The 26,458-nt window shown below is 40.4% G+C and overlaps 1 protein-coding gene across 4 annotated transcripts in view; it reads right to left on the reverse strand.

Annotated features, from left to right (window-relative positions):
* Positions 1 to 542: 542 nt before the first annotated feature.
* The window catches only part of sema4ba (sema domain, immunoglobulin domain (Ig), transmembrane domain (TM) and short cytoplasmic domain, (semaphorin) 4Ba), a 57,136-nt gene continuing 31,220 nt past the window's right edge, over positions 543 to 26,458 (reverse strand). For 3 of the 4 annotated variants that reach the window (XM_085461782.1, XM_085461783.1, XM_085461781.1), the window contains exons 2-15: positions 23,813 to 24,223; positions 13,179 to 13,339; positions 12,914 to 12,976; positions 12,389 to 12,487; positions 11,729 to 11,840; positions 11,393 to 11,509; positions 10,984 to 11,141; positions 7,435 to 7,616; positions 6,825 to 6,975; positions 5,521 to 5,731; positions 5,327 to 5,442; positions 4,762 to 4,919; positions 4,169 to 4,260; positions 543 to 4,005 (exon numbers count right to left, since the gene is read on the reverse strand). In XM_085461782.1, the coding sequence (XP_085317908.1) occupies positions 3,233 to 4,005; positions 4,169 to 4,260; positions 4,762 to 4,919; positions 5,327 to 5,442; positions 5,521 to 5,731; positions 6,825 to 6,975; positions 7,435 to 7,616; positions 10,984 to 11,141; positions 11,393 to 11,509; positions 11,729 to 11,840; positions 12,389 to 12,487; positions 12,914 to 12,976; positions 13,179 to 13,339; positions 23,813 to 23,930 (2,511 nt within the window). In that variant the 5' untranslated portion in view covers positions 23,931 to 24,223 and the 3' untranslated portion in view covers positions 543 to 3,232. Of the gene's footprint in view, positions 4,006 to 4,168; positions 4,261 to 4,761; positions 4,920 to 5,326; positions 5,443 to 5,520; positions 5,732 to 6,824; positions 6,976 to 7,434; positions 7,617 to 10,983; positions 11,142 to 11,392; positions 11,510 to 11,728; positions 11,841 to 12,388; positions 12,488 to 12,913; positions 12,977 to 13,178; positions 13,340 to 15,201; positions 15,330 to 23,812; positions 24,224 to 26,458 lie in introns of those variants that run through there. The other variant, XM_085461784.1, reaches the window with a different exon arrangement.

The raw sequence follows: 26,458 nt of genomic DNA on the forward strand, positions 1-26,458 counted from the left end.
TCAGGTTAATTTTGAACGGCACTTACTATTGTATGAGTTTATAAAGCATTTATGTAGTTATTATTTGCAACATATCAGAAGGTGCTGCCGCCATGCGGTAAAAGAAGAAATTACAGTTTATTCTGTTTATGATGGCAGTCCATAAATAATACATTTTAAGGTAGGAGCGAGGGGCGATTTAAATCGGACCTAGGGCCATGATTCACAGTCACTTCAACGCGCTTTATATTGTGAGGTAAAGACCTTACAATAACACAGGGACAATCCCAATAATCAAATGAGCCCTTAATGAGCAAGCACTTGGGAACAGTGGGAAAGGAAAGCTCCCTTTTAACCAGCTGGAGGTTAAATAAACAAATTTCTACCAGAAAATGATACAAATTGGTATTTGCATCAAATGTTAGATGGTAAAAAATAAAATTTCTTGCATATGGACCCATTAAAACCCAGATTTGAGGTCTCCCACTACAACGCTCTTGCAAAAACCTGCACCATTGTCTGAAAGGAAATGGTTAACCTACTGAAATCATGAGCCTTTCAAATAACAAAAATCTCCATTTTATCTTTATTTGAAAAATTAAAATAAAGTGCTTTTTATATACAATACAAAAAGAAAGAAAACAGTAGTGATGTATGATACAAAAAAATACAATTCACAATATTTTTTACATTGGCAGCTGAATTTACAAAACAACTTTACATAAAAACTTGTTTACTTACAATACATGTTGACAAGAGTCTGAGCAACTTGTACTGTCACAAATAGAAGAAGGCCCGACTATAGTGGTTCAATAAGTGAGAGCAGACGACGATACTTTCACTGTGGCATTAATAGTGTAGGCTTGTATTCAAATACAGAAAAACATATTCAGTACCTGCACATATTCGACTAAATCACTGCCACGCCGTATTTATTCTGCGCTTTGCAAATTTAATATTGTTCTGATGACAGCCGCTTCACCAAAAGCTGCCACTTGTTGTTTTTAATAACAGTCAAAGCATGAGTCTTTCATATTGCATGAGTGAATATAGCTGACTAGTCTTTGAAATTCAGTTTTGCAGTGCCATTTATAGGAAATGTAATATAATACTAATGCTTATATTTTTTTTAATATTTAAAAAAAGAAAAGAAAAATCAGCCAGTGGTTATTTATGCACTACAGTTTAAGAATAAAATAGAATCCCTGACTGCGCTTGAAGCCACCCTAACAAAAATGTAAAATAAAACGACACCTCTCATGAGCACGTATTGTACAACATTGACACAATTAAATTACACGTATTCACGGTTTTGACGTGTTTTTTTTTTTAAGTATGGCCAGTCCTGTCACACCTACAGTGTAGCGTTTGACTCCAGAGCACTACTACCTGGTTAGTTTATTATCCCCAAGAGGCACATCTCTTGATTATTGTTTCAGAAGGCATTCTCCATTCCCACCCCTCCCCCCAAGGCAGATTTGTAACCAAATCCATAACCTGCAGTGTACTAAGGCTCCTAACATGATGTGCAAATCCTGTGCTTTCTGAGTCACGATGTATATGCCTTCCCTTCAGGTACGCATTTTTTCTGTTGTTGTTGTGAAGTATTGATTTTGCTGGCTGGATCACAATACTAGAGCCATACTCAAGTAAGAATAAAAAAATATTGGATGACATGAGAAACGCTTTCAAGTTACGCAATCATCTGATTTAGTTATATTAAAGCGAGAAAAATCAGTAAAATGAACAATTCCCCTGTTTATTACTGAATGAGAATGAGAGTTATTGCCTTAATGGTTGCCTTTACAACCACCTAAGAGGCTGTTTTCTTCATCAACACTCTTCAGTTTATATTTATATCAAAGGTGGCAGTCTACAGGTGTGTTATTGAAATCACATTATTTTTAGGTGTTTGTTTTAGATTCAGTATGATTCAGTGACAGAACAGCTGTGAAAAAATGTCTCCATAAAATAACCTATTGGCCACATAATAATAATATTAATAATGACGATAATAAATATTGATAACCTTTCATCATGCTGCAATAAATGACCTGCCGCAAATTTAACATTACCGTTCCGGACGCTCGTCTTTTATCGTCTGTTTTTGTCACGCCAGCCTTTCAGAGCTGCATCATCTTTCTCCAGAAAACGCACCAAAATGGCTAAAATCTCTTGCATACTTGCGACTGCGGTGTAATGAGTGTGCGTCTCTTTGCGTGGGTGTGTGTTTGTAGTGCCACTGTATCTAAAGTAATTAACAGTGCCAACACCTTTGTGCTTACTCAGTCTCAAGGTGAGGTGTTTCTCGGTGTTTACCCCACTTCACATTATTTGCTTTGCATAGACTGCCTATCTCATGAAGAATAGCGTGATAATACCTGGAATGAGTCCCCCTCCCTTCCCTTTTATCATATTTGGTGAAAGAAAACCAAGACAAATCTAACAACTTAAAGTCAGTCGTCATCAGACAAATATTTATACCTAGTAAAGATGGCAATACTTAAAAAGCACATTTCTCTCTTTTCTTGGAGTGCAGTGATTGAGGTGGTAAGAGTTTCTGCATTTCTGCTTTCATCTTTTCAGATTTCTTTGTTCTTGCTGTGTTTGAATTAACTCTAAAATAATGAGTGTACTTGTGTGAATGTACACAGGCTATCCTGTAAGAAACATTACAGGACTTTTTTAATATATATGTATGTATATCTTGCCTGTCTTTGACTTGTTCGTGTGGATTCTGCTTTACCTTGCTACAGTACAGTACATAGTGCACAACCTCAGTGAAGGCTAAACTCTCGCAGAATGAAAATAAATCAGCAAACACTGCGTCAGGCGTCGTGTTCGAGCATCACTCTGCCTTTCAGAGTATTACCGGCATGTCATATGGACGGACTGTGAAAGGCAACTCTCTGAAATCTGTTCGCTAAATCGTGGTCACGATGCCATGTCAATGCTCGTTACATTCCCGTGAGCCGTACGTGAAAGTCTGAAGGCGAGCCGGAGCTTCTTCAGTGTGCTTCAAATGCACTTGAATAAGAGGGTGAGAGGAAAACGAAATAAAACGCACATGGACCACATCGACAGAATTAAAAAAGAAAGAAAAAGGAGCGAGAGAGAGAGTGCAAAATCTGTGTAATGTAAAGTCTCTCCACGAGAGTGCTGATTTTTCCCTCTTATGTTTTTGTCTTTCTCAACAAGTGCACTCTTTCCTTTGAGTTCAAAAGCAGTCACTCCATATAACATGAAGCCTGCCTCACACTATAGAGTCTTTAATCTCGGAGCCCAGCCGGACTCGAGGCCGGGGGCACGTGGGTGAAATCTCCACGTGGCTCTCTCTTAAGTTCAGAGGCCTCTTCTCCGATTCAGAGAAGCTCTTGCTGTTATCAGGTGACGAGCACTCGTGCGGTGGAGTGCTGCAGATGTAGTTGTCATTAAGGGTCTGGTACCCCTTGTGATCCGAAGCTGAGGTTGTGACTGTGTTGCCGTTGAGCGGCAAGTTTTCAGCGGGTTTCCCCACTATTCTGGGCTTCTTCTGCTGCATGTTCGGGCACTCTCCCTCCTTCAGCATGGACTTCATGTGGTCACGGTTCCTGTAAACCACAAAAAGGGAGAAGACTACCAGGGAAAACACCAGGAGGGCGCATACAACGATTAGCTCGTTCCAGTAGGTCTTTGTGTTGATCTGCGGCGAGCGGGCCTCCCCTGGCAGGATGATGATTTCCTCCTGTGAGATCTGCGGCGTACGTGAACGGCCTGTCAAGGTGGTGCTCTCCTCCTTGGCTTCGCCTCTCACACAGTAGTTTGCCAGCAGCTGTCTGAAGCCCTCCTCCACTGACCAGCACTCGTATGTTTCCTGCTTGTCCGCTTGAGCTACCACCACCAGTCCCCCCTCTGGGCTGGGGTAATGGAAATGACCTGCGCTCTCACCGAACTCCCACTTCCTTTCAGCCAAATTAGAGCGCAGGTTGCAGGGCAGTACTTTGAATGTGTTGGCTGGGATAATGATCACCTGGCATGACGACATCCCTGCGGAAAGTCAAAGCGTAGATGAGTCAGGTATGGCGTGAAAAAAGGCTGTACCACACGGCTGATACAGAATAATGTTTTTTTTAATCAACTCTCATTTTGAGAGGCATAGCACGGAAATGGAGAGTGCTCTGTAAATCTTAGAGAAGAGGAGGCCACATACGTGTAGGTGGAGGTCTGGCAAACCGTGGACTTGCCGCAGTCTTATTGCAAATAGCTGATGTGTCTGCTTCATCTACATCCTGCCGCCAGGCACTGAAACACATACATTTAACCATAAATAATAATCATAATCTTCTTTTTTTTTTTTAAATGCACTCTCTCATCTAATATTTGCATATCACAGGCATAGACTGAATATAAAAGAAGGACAGAGCCCCTGGGCCTGAAAAGTGAATCCAGTGTGAAAGATCTTTAAACCCGTGTTCTTACTCATGTGGAGCAGGGGGCAAATCTGGGCACAAACAAAAGATTGTAAAGCGGATTAAACAGTTTCCTAGTGGGTTTATAGTCTTAATTGCTAGTTTCCAGTCTTATTTAATACAACATGATGCTTGTTTGGTAAATTGTTTTCCTGTTTAGAGTAAAATACATGATTATTCGGGGTAGAGCATCCCTCATGCCTGGTTCATCAAGATGGTGACAATGAAATTGCCAAATTTGAGGTTTCAAACAGGACTTCAACCTTTTATGTACAGTTTATGATCACAGAAAGCCTTGGCTGCTAAAATAAATATTGTGCAGCGGGATACGTACTTGTTTGGTGTAGCACGTCTGACATCTACACATTGCTTCCCATTCCAGGCACAGTAAGGATCCCTCGAGAGGATGCACTCCCCACAGCTCTGATAATTAGTGCAGTTAGCTACTGAGACCTCCACCAGTTCAGAGAAAGAAGAAACATAGAGCTGACCCTGTGGATGACAGATGACAAAGAAGGGGACAGTCAGGAGGTGCCCCAAATACTGATACTGGGTTACTATTTTCATCCAGAGTCCTCTCTTTGTGACCCTGATCTAAATGTGGTAGACTTCTTTCATCCATTTTAAAAGGAATTCCTTTGCCCTGATGTATGGAAGCACATGCCAGGATTCAGGAAGTGTCACAAATCCAGCTGTTAAAACCCCAGCTGCAGATCCCCTGAGAGAAAGTTGCACGCAATTAGCTCACTGAACACGGGGTACGCTGCAGGCTGCGACTCTTAATGGCTCATGGAGTCTCTAAACTGCCAATAAATGAATTTACTGAGCCCATTAGTTTAAACCATGAGAAAGTGCTGTGAATTAAATCGGACCGTTTTCTTTCCGAACACCACGTGTACCTTTTCAGTGTCCAGCTCAATGTGCTGCACCGGCTGAGAGTCACGGAAGAGCACCATCTCTTCAATAATGTGCATCTTCTTGTTGACGTTAATGGCTTTATGAAGTCTCCCATCATCTGGAGAAGAGAGTTTAAGTGAAGTCAGATAAAACAAGGGTGCAGGTGAAGAGTGTTTGTGAGCGGTGAGCTGTTTACCTGTGCCAATGAAGAGCACGTTATACACCTTTTTAGCTGCTTGAACACGATGGACGGCGATCTGCGTGTAGCGGACATTGCGCTTGAGTAGCAGAGGCTGGCTGCGGATCACGCTGTCCATCAGGAAGTGGTCTTTGACAAAATTCAGCACCTTGTCTGGCATGAGCAACGAGGAGGAGATGCCCTGTTTTCTGGCAGCGTTTGTGATGCACTGGAAAACACAACAAACATACTGCTTTACATGCTTTCCCCATACGTTCACTGGATAATGAAACCTGCAGCGGCTGTACAGCACTTCTTTGTGTGTTTATTTTATTACCAGGTCATTTCAGTGATTTCAGTTTGATAAGTCAGGAAATTAAACCTACAGTCGTTTGATAAGAATCATGTTTAGGACCTGGAGACGAGTGATGCCTGTCTAAAAGATATCTGATCAAGCCTCTATCAGCAGTCACAAATGGGAACAACCTAGGCTACGTTCACACTGCAGGCGAAAGCACATCAAATCCGATTTTTTTGACCCTATGCGACCCATATCCGATCTTGGTATGACAGTGTGAACGGCACAAATCCGATATTTTCAAATCCGATCTGGGTCACTTTCGTATGTGGTACTGAATCCGATACATATCCGATGTTTCAGAAAGCGACTGCTGTTTGAACGGTCAAGTTCCATTAAATCCATCTTATGTCACTGACACAAGACAGACGCCAATTATCAGCGCCGGAGAAGCGCCCGATAAGACATCGCGAACGCTTCCTGGCCATCCGGTGAAACTGCTGGGAAGACAACGTTGGAGAAACGTTAACATTTTATTTGTACTGTATAATCTGCAGATTATGACAGAAATCTGCAACTATCCTTTGAAGCACCGCTCCTCTCTAAAACAGCAATAAGGATAATTATTAGGTTATCTACATTATTATGTAAATAACAAAATAACTTGAAGCAAAAATTGGGAAACGTGAAGTCCAAAGTCTTTATATTAAGGGCCATCTGTCAAACAATATTGTTTGCTCTGGGTCTAAACAGAGAGCGTTGTGTGTGACATCTTCTTTTGCGCATGTGGGCCGCTTTGAGCGTTCACACTAGAGCACGTTTGCTGTCGCATTTTATTTGTAGTGTGAACGAGCAGACAAAAAAAATCGGATTTGATCAAAAAATCTGAATTGAGCATTAAGACCTGCAGTGTGAACGTAGCCCTAGAGACCTCATGCAGCTGAAGAGACACAGTGCAGAGTAGTGACATGTGCAGGATGTATCTACTGGGTTTTCCAGCAGAGGGCAGCAGGAAAGCACTCACCGCTCCAGGCCGAGGCTCTGGCACCGGATGGTTGTAAGTATACCACTGCTGGGTTTCGCGGTTAACCTCACGGTATCGCCCGTTGAACGCCTTTTCTACCTGGTCCATAGTGAAGGAGCACACTGCAGAGCTTCCTGATGCACCTTTGTACCTTTTATAGGACATAAACAATTGACAGATGATTACAATCTTTCAAACTTGTAAAGCCTTGAAAAAAGCTGTACGTAAACATAGAGATAATACAGTGAAAATCCACCAAAACAGATGGAAAACTGGTAGTTAAGTCCTGTTACACTCTTCTTTGCTTGACAGTAAATTTTATACATACATTTTATCTTTAAATAACAATTCTCATCTATCACAGATCATTGAGAAACATGATTGAATACATATTTAATTAGTAATCTAAATGTTACGAGTAAGATCAAGATGCTTGTCTTGATCTTCCTGGTGTTCATAATGGTTTAAATCTCCACAGCCTTCACAAACACAATCAGGTATGCCACTGTTTTTCATTTTATAATCCCTCATGTGTGTGAAATAATTACCTTAAAGGTGTCTGTACATTTACTTCATTGTTATCTTAATCAAAAGATTTAAAAGCTCTCACCACTGAGAGGTGAAGACTCCATAAAACACTGTGTTCTTCCAGTCCTCCGGACTGGGTGTGAGCACAAACATGTCTTGGATTATGTTGAAGGGAAAGCCGTCATCGGGCAGAGAACACAAGAGCTGAGCCTTCAGGAACGTCGTCCATTTCTTCTGCAGCACCCTTTCACCTCCAACGTCACCCTGCAACACAATAACTGTTGGTTAGGAGGGGGATTTTTTCCAGCACGAGGCGCTGCAGTATGAGATCTGACACCTGAGGTCAGTATAGACAATATCCTCACACAGTTTGACACACAAGTGTGATTTGATGGGATCTGACAGATCTGCGGTGCATATTCTGAAATGATGATATGCACCACATGGTACACTGCAAAAACATACTATAACATGCCTTTGATCAGGGGTGTCAAACATTAGGCCTGGGGGCCCATTGCATCAGTTTGGAAAATTGAGGGGAAACAGGGATTGGACTTTTAACTGTATTTAAGTTTTACAGCGTTTCCTGGTGATAAAGACCTCCCCTATGGCCATTTATACTACATTAAAGTAATTAAGTAACCGATAAACAATTAAATGAATGGGACATTCTTTGTGAATTTAAGCCCAAATAGTTGTGCTAATACACTTTACTTCTATCATGTAGAAAAACCAAGATGTGTTGTTGAAATTACACTGCTTTTTTATTAGATTAAGATACCACAGAGATTAAATGTGTATTTAGTGTAGTTAAACTTCTTTACACTGACAGGAAAGGAAGTTTCACTGGTTGAGTGATCGAAGTGGGCTGCATGTGGCCCACCGTGTAAAATGAGTGTTAACATCCCTGCCTTAGACACTGTATGTTATAATGTGTAGGGAAATACATTCTCCTGTCTTTGTTTTCCTTCTTTGTGACAAAAACAAAAACAGAGAGCGCCCTGTCCAAAGGTGAATTTGTTCAAATTGACGTAACTGAAAAACATTAACCTCCTCGTAAAACCACAATGAGCTAAATCAATTGTGCCTGCAACATAGTTACAACCCCGAGGCGGAAGACTTCTAGGTCATGAAAACAATATACATCATCACAACTGGCATAGATAAAAAAACACTTGGGGCTTAGAGGAGGGCAAATGCTTTTAAATGAAAAAGAAGAAGCACTGCTCTCTGACAATCCTCCTTGACTGATACTGCTGCTGTGATTCACCGCCTTTGGCACGAGCCTTCAAATTGCTATGAGGGATGTGGGACTTCTTTGACATGCAGACTAATTAGGATGCACCGATTTGTATGATAGAATATCAGTGCAAACTGGAGAGTAAATACATCTCGGCGCTTCAGTGTGAATGACATTTACAGTATGTGATATGTATATATATATAACTGTTTGATGAGGTGTTACAGGTCTCAGGAAGGTGATTGCACATCAAGAGCTAAATTAAAGAGCTTAATTTAGTTTTGTAAAGAGACAATCTGTTTATCATAGATCTAACAAGCTCGAAGTTCGCCGTTGTAATCAGTTTTGCAGCTCTCCAGAGGACCAAGAGAAATGCTAAATGACCTAAACCACATAAAACGTCTTTAACATGAAGCTTCAATTGAGTCCACCTTAGCATAACATTAATCAGAGGAAGTGGCAGCACGGGATGGAAAGGGAAATGACACATGACCAAGACTGAGCTTCTGAAGCAATTACTTGTTGTAACCCAGGCAGATAATGAGCAACATATATATTCCCTGGTCCTTTGGGCTGAACCGAGTTTTATAATTCAGTGCCACTCTGGGCTTAAACTGACTTCTGAATAATTGAAGAAAATGCATCCCATTCATTAATCCCTTGTAAAAGCACCCCTTGTTCAAAAGGCTGTTCAAAAAGCCATGAACATGGCGGGCGGTAATGGCTTCTTTCTGGGAAACGGAACAATCCTGCAAATGAGAACATGCTTTGTTGTGTTTGTTTCAACCAAAACATTGTTTATCATTCCATAGTTAGCCTCGATGAAGTGGAACTAAAGTAATAGTAAACACCTGGATATACAGCAAGCATGGAGACGGCCGCCGACACAGTTGGTGAAGCACATTTTGGAAGACTAAAACTGGACGTGAATAGTTTACTTGAACTGGCGTCGCTGTAAAGTTTTACCGAGACTGACCGTTTGCCTCATTTTAAAGCTTTGTTATGCTTTATATTTCCTTCAGCACTGCTTAAGAAGCTAAAAACCTTAAACATTATTGCCAATTTCCTTCTGGGTAATCTGTTCCGTGTTACATATTTTAAACGTACGTGAGAAAATTATCATCAAAATGCCACATGAGCAGAGTTATAATAGTTTTGATTTTTCTCTAATTAGCTTTTATTTTTATTTTGTTTTGACATTTAGTTTGGGTTCAGTTAGTTTCCAGAGTGGGTTTGCTTGTTTTAGTTCAGTTTTTATTATTTAAGAATATTTAGTTTAGTTTTTAATGGTTTAACTTTCAATTCAATTTAGTTCAATTCAGTTTTATTTATTTAGCACCAAATCACAATAACAGTTGCCTCAAGGTGCTTTATATTGTAAGGTAGACCCTACAATAATACATACAGAGAAAAAGACAACAATCATATTACCCCCTATGATCAAGCACTTTGGTGACAGAGGGAAGGAAAAACTCCCTTTTAACAGGAAGAAACCTCCGGCAAAACCAGGCTCAGGGAGGGGGTCCATGTGCCGCGACTGGTCAGCTTTAGTCTTTTTAATTATTACTCTATGAAACATTTTGAAAGGATTTCACTCACAGTCTTGTTGACATTCATCAATGCCTCATTAGGAAAGCTTTGATAAAATGTTAGTATAAAACTAACAAATACTAAAACTTCCTTCTTCTTATTCTTTTACTTAATTAAAATAGGTTTTTTTTTATCTATTTTTACTAGTTGCTCCTGAGTCAATATTAATATTGGAATATTTGTCCTTTAAATGGATGTATGGAGAAAAAAAGGTGAATGAATGAATGGATGGACCCCCCCTCCTTCCATCTCAAACTCTCATCACTATTTTTCACCCTCTTCACACAGTGGTGAGTGTGATTGTTTTAGGAGAGCCAAACAGCAGTCTGATCTGGAGGACTGACTTCTCGAGGCATAAATACTAATATAATGCTTAAAAATGAACAAACACTGTGTGAGGTCCGCAGAAGGTGTCAAAGCATTTCTGCACACAGATCCCACGCTTCAGTAATCCTAAGTGATTTGTAGTTGGATACTGAATCCTGTCTGAACGCAAATATTTGGTGAAACATGATAAGAGCAGAGAGAGCAGATTTGGATGGAAAGGAATCAAACTGAGGCGAACGTGCAAGAAAAATGTTTTTCTGTAACAACAGCTCGTGCGTCACTGCCCAGAAGGACTCTGAGCTATAAGCAGCTTTCAGTAGACTACATACTGTACATTTCTGTATAGGTACTGAGCACAAACAAACAAGCAAACTCCTGCTTTAATAGAATTCTATAGAGACAGCAGGGAGTACACATTACCCAAGGGTAAGAAAGCTGCTTTAGATGGACTATCTGCCTTGGAGCGTCGCTCACCTTACACACACGAGCAATGCGTGACACAATGGTGTTGTCAAAGAAATCAAACTCCTTCCCCGCTTCACTGAAGAAGAAGTAAATCTTATCATCATCGCCCACCGGGTTGCCCTTGGGAAGGCTCTCCTGTATGTAGGCAGAGCCAACAAAGGCTGGATCTGAAAGGAAACCAACAATACTGTCACAATGGGATCTAGGGACAGACATCCCTATTCCCATGGCAAACGCAGTCCAATTTCAACAGGGACTGACAGACTGCAGGTACACACTTTTTCATATTCATCATTTCAAGTGATGCCACACTGTAAACTTCCCATTCAGTAGATTTGGTGCAAGCAGTTTGACAATGTCATTTATCTCAAATGAGACACAACAAAAAAAACATTGCCTTCCAGCTATTATACTGTACCTTGAAGCCAGTTAAGTGAGTTTTCTGTTTTTAGAGCTGTTCCTTGGCTTAGACTCTTGTAAATGATGGGTTCATTTCCTTGGAAATTACTGACTGTGCCAGTATACAGCTCTCCATCTGCAACAGGGTGAAGAAGACCATCGTAATAAGAGTACTTATCACAAGGGAATGGGCTTCTGCGTCACATGCGGTAATGAAATCCAGAGGTTATGCCACAGTTTGTCTTTATAGGATTTACCAAAGTACTTTACTGATTCCCACAGTGGCTTCTATAAATCCAAAACATTTAAGCGAGCCTGATTTTTATCAGCGGCTGACAGCCATCGTGAGACCTACCAGCCATGATGGCAGTGGACTTGTATTCAGGGTTGAATGGGCAGCGGCTCCGTCCATCCTCTGTAACAATCTCACCAGTATCACTCTTGACAAGGGAGAAGTCTGTAGTGTTCTGGAGGAAACACACACACACACACACATCACATGTCACACGCTGAGTTTGAAGTAGAGCTGTAACCTGCTCTGATAGTGACCGCAGACTCAAGTCTCACAGCGGAAAGGAGGTCAGTCTGTGTTTGCTAGAAACTGCAGCAAAGGTCACGTGTTTGTTTGTTATGGATTGCTCTAAAAGGCCTTAAAAGATTTGTAGAAAAGGATTGAAAACGACATTGATTCTTACATTATTCGATTACGTGCATTAAATATTTTTGATCCATTTCCCATAAGGCACAGGAGATAATAAAATAATGCACTTATATGGTATCTGGCCGGGCAGAGCCTGAGCCAGACTGCTAAGTGAGTTGAGAGGCAGGAAGCAGAATGCATCTCTTCCTCTAGAATCAAATAAATAAATCAGATATAAAATCTTGCACTGGGGGTAATCAGCTTTTCCAAAAACAAACAAATGGAACAGATTTTTTTTTTTTTTTTATATCCAAAACCAGGCGTGCTCAAATGTGGGCACTGCAACAGATGCATGCTCCTCCATTAAACACTTACTATGTAAGCACAGATGGGGCTGAAGGCATAGGTTCCACAAACGTACAGATGAGTGCTGTTCATGCGTAGTAAGATTTTGATGTAGTTGAAGCAATCCGTCTGTATTAGAAACACAGGGAAAAGTTCTATTAGACTGATTGTTTTAACCAACTTCTTTCTTTTAAACTGTCCAGAAAGTCATTTTTCTTTTCATGCTCTAACATAGAACAGTTTAGAGAAATTTGTGAAGAAGTAAGAATACATTTCCATCCGACAGCTTTTCAAATGGTAAAGTAAAAGCACTAATTCCTCCTGCTAATGTAGTGACCCTTACTGAAGGCTCTGTGACTGGGGGCTGCCATAAAAAAAAGTGGAAAACTGTGACTGGAAGGAGGGAAAAAACATCCATTGTTGTAGCATGGAAAGTCTCAACTTGAGAGGAAATGTCCAGGGTTCTGCCCTGGATCTGTTTGCCATCTAGCACTGGTCGTGTTTGAGCCACGTGTGAGTTTAGGCACTTGTGTATGAAACCATCAGTTCACTCGCCTGCAGGTCTTTGCCTTTGAAACTGCACTCTTCTCTCTTCCTCTCTGGGGTTTTCCATGCAAGCTGCAGAAGAAAAATAGCATCAATTGCATACAGTAGATATCATATAGTGAGGTGTGTTATAGTCACTTTGGACTACTGGGAGCTTAGCATACTTATTGCCATCTACGTATACTACACCTCTGGGATCATATCATAAATGAATTCATATAAATACAGTTTATGTGGTATTGCAGTTCACAGCTGCTTGCACACTGACTCTTACCTTTCTTTGTAGCTTGGCTGCGCTGATATCAGAGAGGCTGAGAGCCAAGAGACTCTCCCGAGCGCCAACATACAACATGCCGTTTTCGCTACTGAGCAGCAGAGAGGTAAAGTTGAAGACTCCGCTCACTGAGAAACTTCTGGTAGTTCTCTCCTTTGCATCTATACAGAAACAAAAACACAGACAGAGGAATAAAAATAAACATGTAATAATTCAAAAATGAACTTGTCCAGGTTAAAATGAGGGGACGGATCACTATATTATAAACTGCTGAAGACAGGGAATGAATTAAGGTGCAATCACAACACAGAATGAGACTTTTTGTGTGTCTTAATATTAATGACAAAGATTTTCTTAAATGATAGAATATTTATCTCTGCATGAGCATTGCTATTTTGCACTTTTGACTTCATCAGTTAGCACACAGTGAAAACTGATGTGAAAATGAGAAGAATGAGGGTGAAAGCAAGAGAAAGCCACCCAGCTCTCACTTGTGACTACATGTTCAGCATCTAGAACCAGAAAAAGATGGACTTTGAAGCTGAGAATATCAAGTAGATGAGATGAACAGCAACATATAATGTGGGCCTCACAGTGTTTGTTAAACCTGAAGGTTTTTGCAAAAATAAATAAATGACTGAACGAATGTGCCTGTTTCTCTGTCTGCTTGGACAGTACGTGAAACTACAGCTTCCAAATCTTACTGGCACCTCATCAGAAAAATTCCCCATATTTCTCCAACAGTTCAATAATTTTAAATCAACTATGGAAAATAAATTGCTTTGTTTCCACCACACCAACAACTCCTGACTAAAGCCAAGAGTTAAACCATTAACTCCCTCTAATCGCTGCTTTAAAAAAGCCCATGTGTATCTCAGACTTGCAGCAGTTTGGAGGCCTTCACTGCCAGCACAACGTGAACAACTCGCCTCAGCGGCATGCCAGCATAAACAGAAGCCAGGAGCTAATGGAAACTTAGTCACTGAAGTTCTGAAACAGGATCTCAGGCCTTGAAATGTGAACTGTAAAAAAAAAGAAAAGAAATAACAGAGTCCTCTTTGAACCCACCTACTATAAGAGTACGGACACTAATAGCTGCATAAATACTAAAGATTTAGAAAATGAAGTTAAAGAAATAACACAATATACCCAAGTTGTGACATTTCTGTAAGCTAGACAGAAAGTAAATAAGAAAATAGTTTTTTAAGTGCCACATCAAAATGCAATGCTTACAGAAAAAAACAGAAAAAAGAAAATGCAAATAGCACATACAAAAAAAAAATGAAAATGAAAGCTGAAACAGTGAGGGGAACACAATCTAAATTTGTAAATGCAACTTTTACAAATATACAAAAAAAGGTAGTAATGCAAACAGTTTGCAATTTCACCCTTTGATTGCTTTTCTTTCCCTTTATTTAGTTTTAACATATTTTCATCAAGAAGGAAAAAAAACACACTTATTTTAATTCGTATCACAATATTTTGAAAGTTACTCTCATGTATTCGGGGGACTTCCGATCTATGAGCCAGCAACAACATTTAGAGCGCCTCGTCACATCAGCTGATATGATGAGGCGCCTTTATCTACACTGTACACAGGTGACAAGGTAAAGGACAAATCAGTACAAAGTTATTCTGAATGATCACCTCTAAGACAATTGCTGGGGCACAAAGGGTCAATACACCTGTGGGAGATTTAGGGCCATCATCGAATCACCAAATGAAGGAGTATATACTTAAATTTAAATGTGGTAGGGTTTCAAGGCTTTGAGAGTCGCTGCTAGTAGCAGCCCACTGTGGCAGTGATGCATTTTCACTGTTTTTCACTGTTCAAATTTACAACATCACATGCACAGTAGAGTGAAACTGTATTAAACCCACTACTGCTGGTGGTAATAATTAAAATTATAGCACTTCACCGCATTAAACTAATCCGGTCCAGATAAAGCCATTAAGTTCTACTGACAATAGGCTCACCATGTGGTACATACCCTGCAGTATATGTGACCTAATATAACCTCACCTTAGTGTGCTGGTACAGGAGGTCGAGAGACTTCCTCTCCCTTGGGAAAACAACATGTTAATAGCGGTCCATCACCACGGCAACAGTGAGCCATATTGTAGTTAAATCTGTCCGTAAAACCACAAGAGGCTCTCCTCCATGTACTGTACATGGACCCACGGGGGCCATTCTCTCTCCTTCCCACTATCATTAAAGGATAAATGGACTGCTGCTCCATGCCGGTACTGTTCCCCCCATTTTTTTTCCTCCCCACAGAGCCGTGGGCAAATTCAGCTGTGATTTACAGAGCGGGAAAGACAAAGGCCAAAGCCTCAACCAAAACAAAAGCTTTGAGGGATTTTCACAGAGGAGAATATCTACACAATTACTCTCTGGAGTCAAATCACCGCTGTCATACTTAGCAACCACAGATGACAAAAAGAAACAATAAGGCTCCCAATTGAATATCATTAAAGAGATCCAGGAGGGTTTTGCAGCTATACAAAGCTTTTGCTTCATACCTTTTGGAAAACAAAGATCATTTATTGGCGACCAACTGTTTGACAATGCTTTATTTCTCTGAGGAGTCGGTAATTGCTAAATGGTACATTTTATCATTTTTTTGACCACGTGGTGCATTCAGGCTTACAGAAGCGGCTGGACAGTCTTAAAATTAATGTTTAATTTGCAGCAAGCTGGTTGTTTTTTTTGTTTTTTTTTAAAACATCTTCAATTTCACTGCAATACTGGGGAAAAATAGCTAACATTTTGCTCACATTGGAGTCCAAAACGGAGTAAAAGGGGAGTGAATCTTAATCATAAAGTCCCAGGACGGTTGGAAACACAACTCCAAATGAATGCTAATGTTAATGTGGTGCCCACTTTTCTGCTGCAGGAGTTCAGCACAAGGTGCAGCAAACCAGACTCATGAGGTGATGTGATAATTTTGTGACAGCTTCAAAAACAACAATGCATCCGCGAGACAAGAGAACAATGGAAGGAACAGGCACAGATGATGCTTCACAGTTTTTTTTGTATCCGTCTACACGAGGAATTGCATGTCGAGGATAGTGATGTTTGAGAGAGCGCCAGAGTGCAGTTTGCTTTTCCAAAAATGCTGTTCGTTCGTTTTACTACTCAGTGTCAAACCCTGCCCAGTTTTTGCAGGCTGCTCTGAAGTACCTTATATAGAGTAGGTAGTGTTTTCTTGGAAAGGGAAGCGGTCCAAGCAAGGTTCATGCCTACTTGGATCATATCAATAAAAGTGGAGTGCACACACATTCATACAAGCTCTTTTCTCCCCCCTATAGTTAAGTGATTTCCATCTAGCATTCACAAACATTCGCTCACTTGAGGTTGATATCTTAATATTACTAAGACTGGAGCAGCCAGGGATCGAACCGCCAACCTTCCAATTAGTAGTTGATCCCGTCTACCGCCTGAGCTATAGTTAATTTGTCCAGTAAAACAGATTATTAATGACTTGCAGTTAAGTTTTATTGCTGAAATGATCAGTTGATAACAGGCTCTTAGCCATAAATTATCATTTGATTCACTCAATGTAACAATAAGTCTCGTTTTAATTGATTCACGGCGGAATTAATCAATTATTTGTTCAACATTCAGTGGTGGTTCCAGCTTGTTAAATGGATTCTTTTAAACTGCTGTACATTTTTTCCACAATGTTCTGCAAGTAAAAAGAATTATAATATCATAAAAAGTTTTTTTTTATGATATTATAGCGCCTAGAGCACAAAACCTGAATAGACTAACCCACAGGTCGGACAGTGTACAGACTCTTACCCCCAGCAGCTGTGGCAAAGGAGAGAGGGCCAGCGTTTTGATCCCTGGCTCCTTCAACCAGCACGTCTTAGGGCTAGATATTGTGTGTGAGAGTGTAATAGGTTATTGAATGTGTGTGTAAATGGGTGAATGTGGATTGCACTGTAAAAAACAAAACAAAAAAACAAAAAACGCTAGACGAGAAATGGCTCTCATAAATACCAAATCAGCATCAAAAGCTGCATGCATCCTGCATGAACTTGTCTTTCCCTCCGCTCCACATATGCCACAGTTTCTTAAAGAATCCGCTCTATTGTTATTTGACTGTCTGAGGTTGATTTGCGACGGGTCATTTCATGACAATGCAGCCCCAGAAATGTTGTGGTGTACACCAGGAAACAGACAGACGAGTTCAAAGGAAGAAGGTTTTGTATCCGTGACAGAGAAACAAGTCAGAAGTGGCCACTGTGCCACTACTAGAACAGCAACAACAGTATCATCCTGCAGCATTTCATCCTTGTCCATCTTACCTTTTTCATGGAAGTCCCTAAAAGTAGGTGTTGACTACTTTGAAGTGCATGACTCCAACAGATGGGCTTATTTTTAGGGCGCATTTGTATCAAAGTGGTTTAGGCCTTCCCCCCCCCCCTTTTTTTGGTTGGTTATAGAAACCTTACAGCATGCAAGTTACTTGCATCTCGCATTCATTCATTATAAATACTTGGATGATCTACATGAAGACACACTTGTACTTTTTTTACGGTCTTACACCTTTATGTTATTTTTTTCTTTCAACACTGATCTTTCCACTTACGGGAATCTAGATGAGCAAATATGTTTTTTGTCTGCTGAGGTTCTAACATGTCACCCAGTAAGTTATCTTAGAAAAAACAATGAAACATGAGCCAACATTTGGGGAACAATGGCCAACTCTGTGATCTTTCAGCACTCTCACTGGAGAAAAAACTCCCCAGGAAAACTGAGGCCTGTGGATTAGCCCCAGAATCTGAGGCATTGTTTCTGGAGAGACAAATTATTGCCTAGTTTTTCTAATTGTAGTTTCATAAACAAAATTATACACACACCTAAATGTCATGGTATTTGATATTTGGCGGAAAGCTCAAAGGGTAAATCCAAAATTATATGGATGGATACATACCATCAGGGATAGGCGATTCATTTTGTGTTTGTTTGTTTGCTTAGTTTCCTGGGTAAACTGATATTTAAGGCAGGAAGCTAATTTTCAAAAAATAAAAATCAAAAAAAATCAAAGGAAAGACGAAGAAGCAAAAGAAAAAACTAACCAACCGCTGTATTTTTTGTAGGCTGATTATGGACTGATCAGAATGAGTACACAATGTCGTGCTGTCGAGCTGCAACTGAACGCACCACGAAAAATGGAGCCAGCGGGCAGATGTCTTATAGAGGGCTTTAAACTTCACCAAGTCAGTGCCTGACCTCTTAATCTCTGGTTTGAAATAGCAGCTTTGAGCATGGTTAAATCCCTTCATCTGTGACCTTTTCTACAAGTACATGAAGAGCACCCTCTCTGCCATCTGTAAGCAATATTAGATTATTGCTATTATTATGTAATTAAGAGTAATTTGTGCAAATGACAAAGGGCTAAATGGACTGAAATACTTGCACAGACTAACTTGCTAATCTATTTAGAGACAAAATTAATAGCAACTTCTGCTTCAGGAAGTCATTCTGCATTTTTGCATCTTTTCTTTTTTTTTGATTGGTCCCAAAAAACGATCATTAAAAATGCAGAACATCCTTTTAAGAGAGCAACTGTAGAGAAATGTGTCCTCTAATGCCAGAGATCTAAGTCCCTTTGTTTTGTAGGGCAATGATAACAGGCTGATTCAACCAGCGCCCTCTTATAAGGGAACTGTTTTATCAGCTCTTACAGCTGTATGTTCAGGAGATCAGACGATTGCATACTTCATTTAAACCACCTGTTCCTGTTTTCTTTCCACAGAACTCTAGAAAAAAAAAGAAAAAACATCCCCACTTCTGCATCAACTGGATATGTTGAACAGCAAAAAAAGGTGTCTTAAAAAAACCCCCACAAGATAATGTCCCTATCAAAACACCTGACTTTACTGATAATCTGCTTGGAATTGTACAATGTCAGGGTTCACTAGAAGATGACCCAGAAAATACACCCCTGTTTGTCTCTTTATCGCCTTCAAGAGCAAGCAATAGACTCATGACAGATCCTCTCTAAAGGACATCATATGCCCCATTTCCAGTCTTCTGACCACAAACATGACCTACATTCCCATCTCTGAGGGAGAAGAAGAAGAATACTTGCCAGTAATAGTCCTAAGAGAGCACATTTAAACAGGGTTGAATAGGCAGAAGAGGATGCACGAATGACAACAGTTGAGGAAAACATCACTACACCTATGCACACAGAAGCAGAGCCAAATCAGTGTTATGTAGAAAAAACCCGATTTACTTTAAATCTGGCAACCATGATCAGCCTCTAACTAAAAAGTGAGGGGGATGAGACCCCTCTATGGTAAAATGGGAGTTAGCTTTTTACTTTTTTACAGAACTGAGTGCCTATCCATCCCTACATATCGGTCCAGTGAGTAAAAGTAAAGTAAAAACACTGATTCAGTTTATTTAATGTAATTCATTTCTTAAAGAGTGAGGATTGCCAGATGAGCTAGGATGCCTCAACATTTGGATAATCTTGTAAAAAAAAATAAGAGGCAGGAAATTACATTTAGAAGAAGCAGGAAAGGAACTTCTCCGGAACGAATGTCTTTCCTTTGTCTTTATCTGTCTACTGTACTTGTTCAAGGACTTTGCTCAGGGTAGAACAGATGAACTCTTGTAAAGCCATTTGCTTTTAGAAGAATTAGAAGAGTCCTGCTGGGTCAGAGCTCCTACTACTGTCGCATAGTCTGGTGACATAAAAACAGCCCACACTGGAGCTCTAACTACATTATCCCAAGTAATTGTAACTAGCTACTAAGAGCTGCTGCTGAATTGGTAATTGTGTGGGAGAGCAGACCCGGGAAGCTGAAGGACTGAGACTAAAGCATCTGGAATGCATTAAGACAACAGGCCAAGAGGGTCGATCCACCGGGAGGTTCATTAGGCAAGCTGCGAGCACGCTGTTTGTATTGGTAAATTGTGGGGCTGCATCTCGTTAGCAGGATATTGTCTCCACAGCACCATCCACATGCAGAGAAAGGTGGTAAATTTGAAGACAACATTAGGAAGCAAAGTCTGGAAAGGCATATTGTAAATTCTGAGGAAAGTGTAGAGATAAAATATGTGCAACAGGGATGAGCCATAACAGGCTTTGGTGGTGTAATTTATAGAGGGAAAATACAGCACGCTGGGGCTTCAATCTGTTACCATTTAAATACTTTAAATCAGTCATTTGTAAAGAAAAAAAAAACCTCACACAGCTCAGCTCTGTAGGATCCTTTTTTTCTCTTGATAAGACAGTCTGCAGGTCAGGGAGCTACAAAAGCTGACCCTGGATTAACCACTATAATGTAAACCAGCTGCTGGTTTCACCGGGAACTCACCCTGACCCCTACTATGAACAGTGCTGAAGCACCAAGAAAAAAAGAGACTGTACATGAGGTCTTGACTTGTTTTTAGCAATACAGCAGATTCAGACCTGAACAGCCAGACTCCACGCTGTGCTATTGCAGAAGGAGCAGAGAAACTGAAAAGTCACTATGTCCCCACAACACCCTGAAACTGAATGACGTGAAGCAGCTGCACAAAAGTTAAGAGTTGCACTCTTTACTTGTTGTTAGGGTCATTTTGTTTTAAGAGCTGAACTGAAGCTATTCTCGTCATTAACTGTGGATAAGGAAATTAGTGCAAATACACCAATTCACCAATTAGTGCAAATTCACAACAACACTTTTACACTGAAGGTAAGGCCCTACTAAAAGCTAGAGACCAAGACTAAGCTGTCGCATTAGTTAGATTTTGAAATGCCATTTAAAAATTTGACAAATGCATTTTTACTACATTTTCCTTCCTAATTTTACCATTTACTTACATAGTCTTAATATAAAGTACAACTTTACACGTCTCTATTAGGCAATGTAATCACATTTGCTTGAGCGCTGATACCATCACGAAACCAATGTTCAGCTATGTGGCATCAACATAGTATCGAGAAGTCGTTATCTCACTTGACACCACTGTCCTTTTGAATTACTCGAGAGTGGCTGATTCAACTGGCCCAGACACGACAGCTTTTAAATAATTAAAAATGCTTTATTCCCTAGTGTGACTGTGGGCATACCCCTTAAACAAAATTAAAGCACGACTGTCACACGGTGGGAAGAGGGCTGAACGGTTCAACAAGAAAAGACGGGCAACTAAAAGGCTTATAGGTGTGTCTTTTAAATAGTGCTCAGCACACTAAGCCATTCAACATGGTGCGCATTAAAGCCTGGAACAAAAAAGCAGAGAGAAAAGCAGATGCGGGCTCTATTCCCCGAACCCATGATCCGTCCTGATAGGCGCATAATGAGAACCAGACAAGTGTTCACACCATAACACATACAAATCCCCATTCATTATTCATGGCAGATTACCCTCTTCATTAAGGCATAGGCAGGGACCAGGGGACAGAAAGAGAGAGAGAGACAGAAAGAGAGACAAATAGAAAGTGATAGGGAGACCGAGAGAGTAAGAGATAAAGCCCGTCTACAAATATGGTACTAGATGAATATCAGCCAGGCAGGACTCTGGCCCGCCTACAGTGCTACATTTAAGCACGCAAGCCATCAAGCTAACTGGCATCCAGAAAAGACAGGGAGGACCAGAAACCATGATGAGTTCAGGCAGCTTCTGCTGTATAAAGTCAGGTCCCTGAGGCCTGCAGCACTGCATTCTGCTTTGATACTGTAAATACAATGTGACAAAGCCCTTCTGCGGGAGGCTGGAAAATGTCAGTGTAGCAGAACAGACACTACCACAGCAGGACAACTTTTGTCACCAGGCCCTCTTAACCTTTATCTGCTGAAGAAAAGAAAAGAAAAAGAAAAATACTTGTTCTTTGCTTTAAGCCACAAAATAAAACTGGTCTTTTCAACACTAACAATACCAGTGACTCCACAAATTCTATGTCAGAGTTGCTTTTCAAATCAGCTAGTACATTTTACAAAAGTATGGCCTCTTAACCGCGTCAACAAAGAGTAAAATTACTGCTTGTTAAGTTTTACAGGGACATAATTATTATTTCTGTTGTTAAATTATTATCTACATGACCCTTCATGAAGTTATAAATAAGGTTAAAGTTACAGCAACATAAATGCTGCTATAAAAGAAGCTAATGACCGACTAGAAGCCTGGTAAGCCCCAATAATAAAAATCGAAGCAGGACAGAAAACCCTCCCTGCTTATCTCCTGGACAGTCACGTCACGCATGCTTTAAAAGTTGTTGTTTAACACCAGCAGCACGCCCTCCAAGCAAATCTTTCCTTAAGAACAGGCCCAAGTGTGAAGTGTCTTTTCAGTGAGTGATGGATGGTGTGTGTTGTTGTGAAATGCTCCACAAGGGATAAGCTATGGGCTTCGCTGAGGCTGGGAGGTGAGAGAGATTATCTGTTTGTATAGAGGTCCAACATGAAGGGGAAGGCACAAGCTCAGACAGGCATCTATGTAAAAGCTCGGTCGGCTTAAAATTCGCTCCAAACTGGAAATTCTACCCGTGTCTGTAATAGATTACTAAGCAGCATCTATCAACATAATCCTCCCTGAAGTAACTCTAATGACGCCTGAACATGAGTCACTAACTGCAGATCAATCACTGAAAGCCTCTACCAATCCCACAATCCATCATTTTGTTTCATTCTCTGTGGAGATAATAGAGCACAATTAATGTGCAAAGTCAACATGTCATCTTAAATGTACCAGTATATCATTTGAATAATTGGATACAAGCAGTTCTTGGTGCCGGTGGCTCAACCTATCAATGGAGAGAAAACAGAACATCGGAAAAACAATACATGAGGGCGAATATAACTATATCTCCACCATAGTTTAAGAGTGAAATGTGAAAGGTTCCTAAGCTCAAAGTTATTTTGCAAGCAAACAGAAAAAAAACTGATTATATAAGAGCAATAACTCTCAGCGCTCATGAGATTGTGTCCACTTGTCCTTAGTAAGTCAAAACACAATGGGCCAGTTCATTTGTAATTACTGTCTGACCTGCAGGTACTCGTCAGAGCCACCCTGATAGAGCAGCCATTCACAGCATGGATTTACATGATGGAGACAAACACCATTTCACCCCTCGAAATCCTTTTAGCTCTTACAATGGACACATAAGAAGTGCATTGATTTTTTTTCTTTTTTCAGTGGACATGGTTAATAAATAGGGAACCCACCGGGAACTGGACGACCAGATCTGTAAGCAGAAAGTGAGAGTGGCAAATGTAGAACTAAACAGCTCAGCAGAAAACAGATGTTTCTGTTGAGTGTTCATGATTTAAGTTCCCAGGTGGACTTATGTAAACTTTTACCTCTAGACAGCTGTGAGCAGCACCTAGAGAAGAGAATGCAACAATGCCAGTCTTGATGACTGTTTATTGACAGCTGGCCACGTGCTGCGGTTCGCACAAAAGGATCCGACGACGCTCCAGCTGGAGCCTCAGGCATCTCCAAACCTCACATTTCCTCGGCTCACCGAGAGAGGAGGAGAGCCTGGTGTGTCTGCAGGCTTGCTGTGTGTGATGTGCATATATGGGATAGCAGTGCAGCTTGGGACCAAGCACGCCTACTTAAAAAAAAAAAAAAAAAAGTAATTTGTAAAGTGGCTGTTTTTGTGTTGTGAAGAAGTTGTGAAACTTACTGTAAGAAAAGGTGAGGCGTGGAGTTACGTCATTTTCCGTGACAGCCGTATGAAAACAACCAAGCAGAAGGACAATGAAGGCAGAGAGACGCAGCCAAGCCATACTCATTGTCCGCATGCCTCCTAAGGTCTGCCAGCCAACTTGCAGTATTTCCCTTCAGGTTTTTGGTGAATTCATGTAGAGCGTCTTTTATAACACTTGTTTATTTTCTTCTCCTCTCTCTCTCTCTCTTTAGTCTTGCAGCTCCAGGCTCCTTGAACAGAATGCGCCTGCACCGGTGTGAATTCAGGGCAGTCTTCTGGGCTACAGACGATGACGCTGGTTTGAAATGATGATTTGTGACCTCAGAGCAACAGCCTCCATTGATCAGCCTCCATGCATATGCGGCAGCACAGGGTCACAGCTGAAACCTATCAGGATAAAGAAAGCGCATTCAAATTAGTGTGCATTAGCACGCTAAATGAAATAATAAGCCAAGTGACAGAAAAAGTGATCTTAAATCACTCAAATTATCTGTTAAATGTTATACGTTACTTTGCAACAGGTTCACTGAGCTATTGTAATATATGAGCCTGTCCACCAATTGTAATGCCATCTGCTGATGTCCACATGAACGGTTCAGCAGGGTGTATGAAAAGTTCAAAGCCTGCCCAAATGTGATTGGTTAAACAGAAACCAGAAGGTTTCATGTACCAAATTCTTGTCCCTTGCCTACAGATTGTACATATGAATTCAATTTTATATTTTATTTTATCACTCTAATATCTTCATGCTTGATAGTCTCTCTCTCCAGCCTTATTGTCTTATCGTTATGCTTTTTACATCTGTCCTATTGTCAGCTCATCAGTCATTCATAAATTACTTTGAATTCATTTATGAATGACTGATTCACCTGAACTCGGCATTAAGAGGTTTTTTTGGCACACAGCTGTCTTTATCTCCACACAACACAAAGCATGATTATGCAACAATGACATCGCATTCATAACAAAGTGTATAAGTGCCAAGGGTCAAAACGAAAGACTGCATGATTATCTTTCAGTTTCTGTTCATAGGAAGCAAATGATCATTTTGATAGTTCAGGGTGTTCATGTGTGAGGCTGTTAGTAAGGCGCTAACACCAACACTCTCAGAAAGCTTAATCGCTATATCTGAGCTGCATATACCTGTTCTGCTGTGCGTTGGACTGAAAGAAAACAGAGATTTCTTGGTAATCTCTGCTTTCTTGAAAAAAGGTGTGACACCCAAGACACAGCTCATATTACAAGAGCTACAGGAGCTTCTGTCCCATCGTTTTCACCAGATGAACTTTAATTGCGCTGCAGAGTAGTAGGAAGTTGCATGTACAGATCAGAACTTGTCTCAATATAAAAGAGTTGGATTTCCATAGCATTCACTGGGATAAAAGCAACTAAAGCCTAAAGACAACTTGTGGAATAACTGCATAGGCACAGTGCTCACTTCTCCTTAAATGAATATGATATACGCGTCAGCAGTGTTGGGAGTAACGGAATACATGTACCGCCGTTACGTACTTGAAATACAAAATATCAGTAACTGTATTCCGTTACAGTTACAGTTTAAAAAGGTGGTATTCAGAATACAGTTACTTTGTTGAAATGAATGGATTACACAACGGTATTTTCCTGTTTCATAAGGCTATGCCCTCGCTATTTTTGGTTTCCACGCCGGTGGAAACCCAAAAAATACGCATTGAGAGGCTCTAATGCCTGTGTCTCAATCTCGCGGCCCATGTCACTCCTACTTGCGGCCTGCATAATGACGTGAAGAAATATTTAAAAAAATTATTCACAAAAATTATTTAATATGAAGGCAATAGGAGTCTTACAGGCATAGCCTGCGCATCAGGGAATCTGAACTTTTAGATATTTTTTCATTTCCACTAACACCTTTATGAACAAGCTCTCCAGCTATTTTTTTAAGAAACCGTCAGTCCAAACCACAACACGACCAGTAATGGAGTTGAGGGGGCAAATCACAGACTCTGATGAACTGAATGTAGTGAGACAGACTTAAAGGGAAACTCAATATGGTTACTCTAGTTACAACTGCAAATGCTCCATTACAGTGGCCACGGGGAGCTCCTCATTAAATGCTACCAACAGGAGATTCAGTTTCATGTGAGGTATTAGAATCAATTTCACGAAGTACGGAGCGAAGCTATTCCGGCTTTTATCAAGGGGATCTTGACTCTTAGTCAATAAGCAGTCAGATGCTTATTACAAAACCAGACATGTCCAAATCTGATGTAGGCAGATGACATCTGCAAGAACAACAAGGCCAAAAGACAAGACACAAAGATGGTTATTTCTACAGCAGCAATGTCACACACAAGACTGAAAAAACAAGAAAAAAACCCATGCAGACATGTCCTGTCAATTCAGCCTGAAGGGCTTGCGGTGCGTCAAAACACATATTTTGGTAACACTTTATAATAAGGCCCATGACTAAATGCAGTTAAACTGAATTGTAAATACCCTGTACTTTTTATGGACAGGCAATATTATGGAGTGACTGTACCTTCCTTTTCGCATCTTTATTTTTTTACATCATTATTTAAATTACGCAGTACTTAAAATTAACTTCAATATGATTATTTTTTTGTTTCCTATAAAAATTCTGAC

This window comes from Copadichromis virginalis, linkage group LG7, assembly GCF_057382275.1.
Source record: "Copadichromis virginalis isolate Kocher_CV1m ecotype Utaka linkage group LG7, C_Virginalis_male_GT1.1, whole genome shotgun sequence".
Lineage (NCBI taxonomy): Eukaryota > Metazoa > Chordata > Actinopteri > Cichliformes > Cichlidae > Copadichromis > Copadichromis virginalis.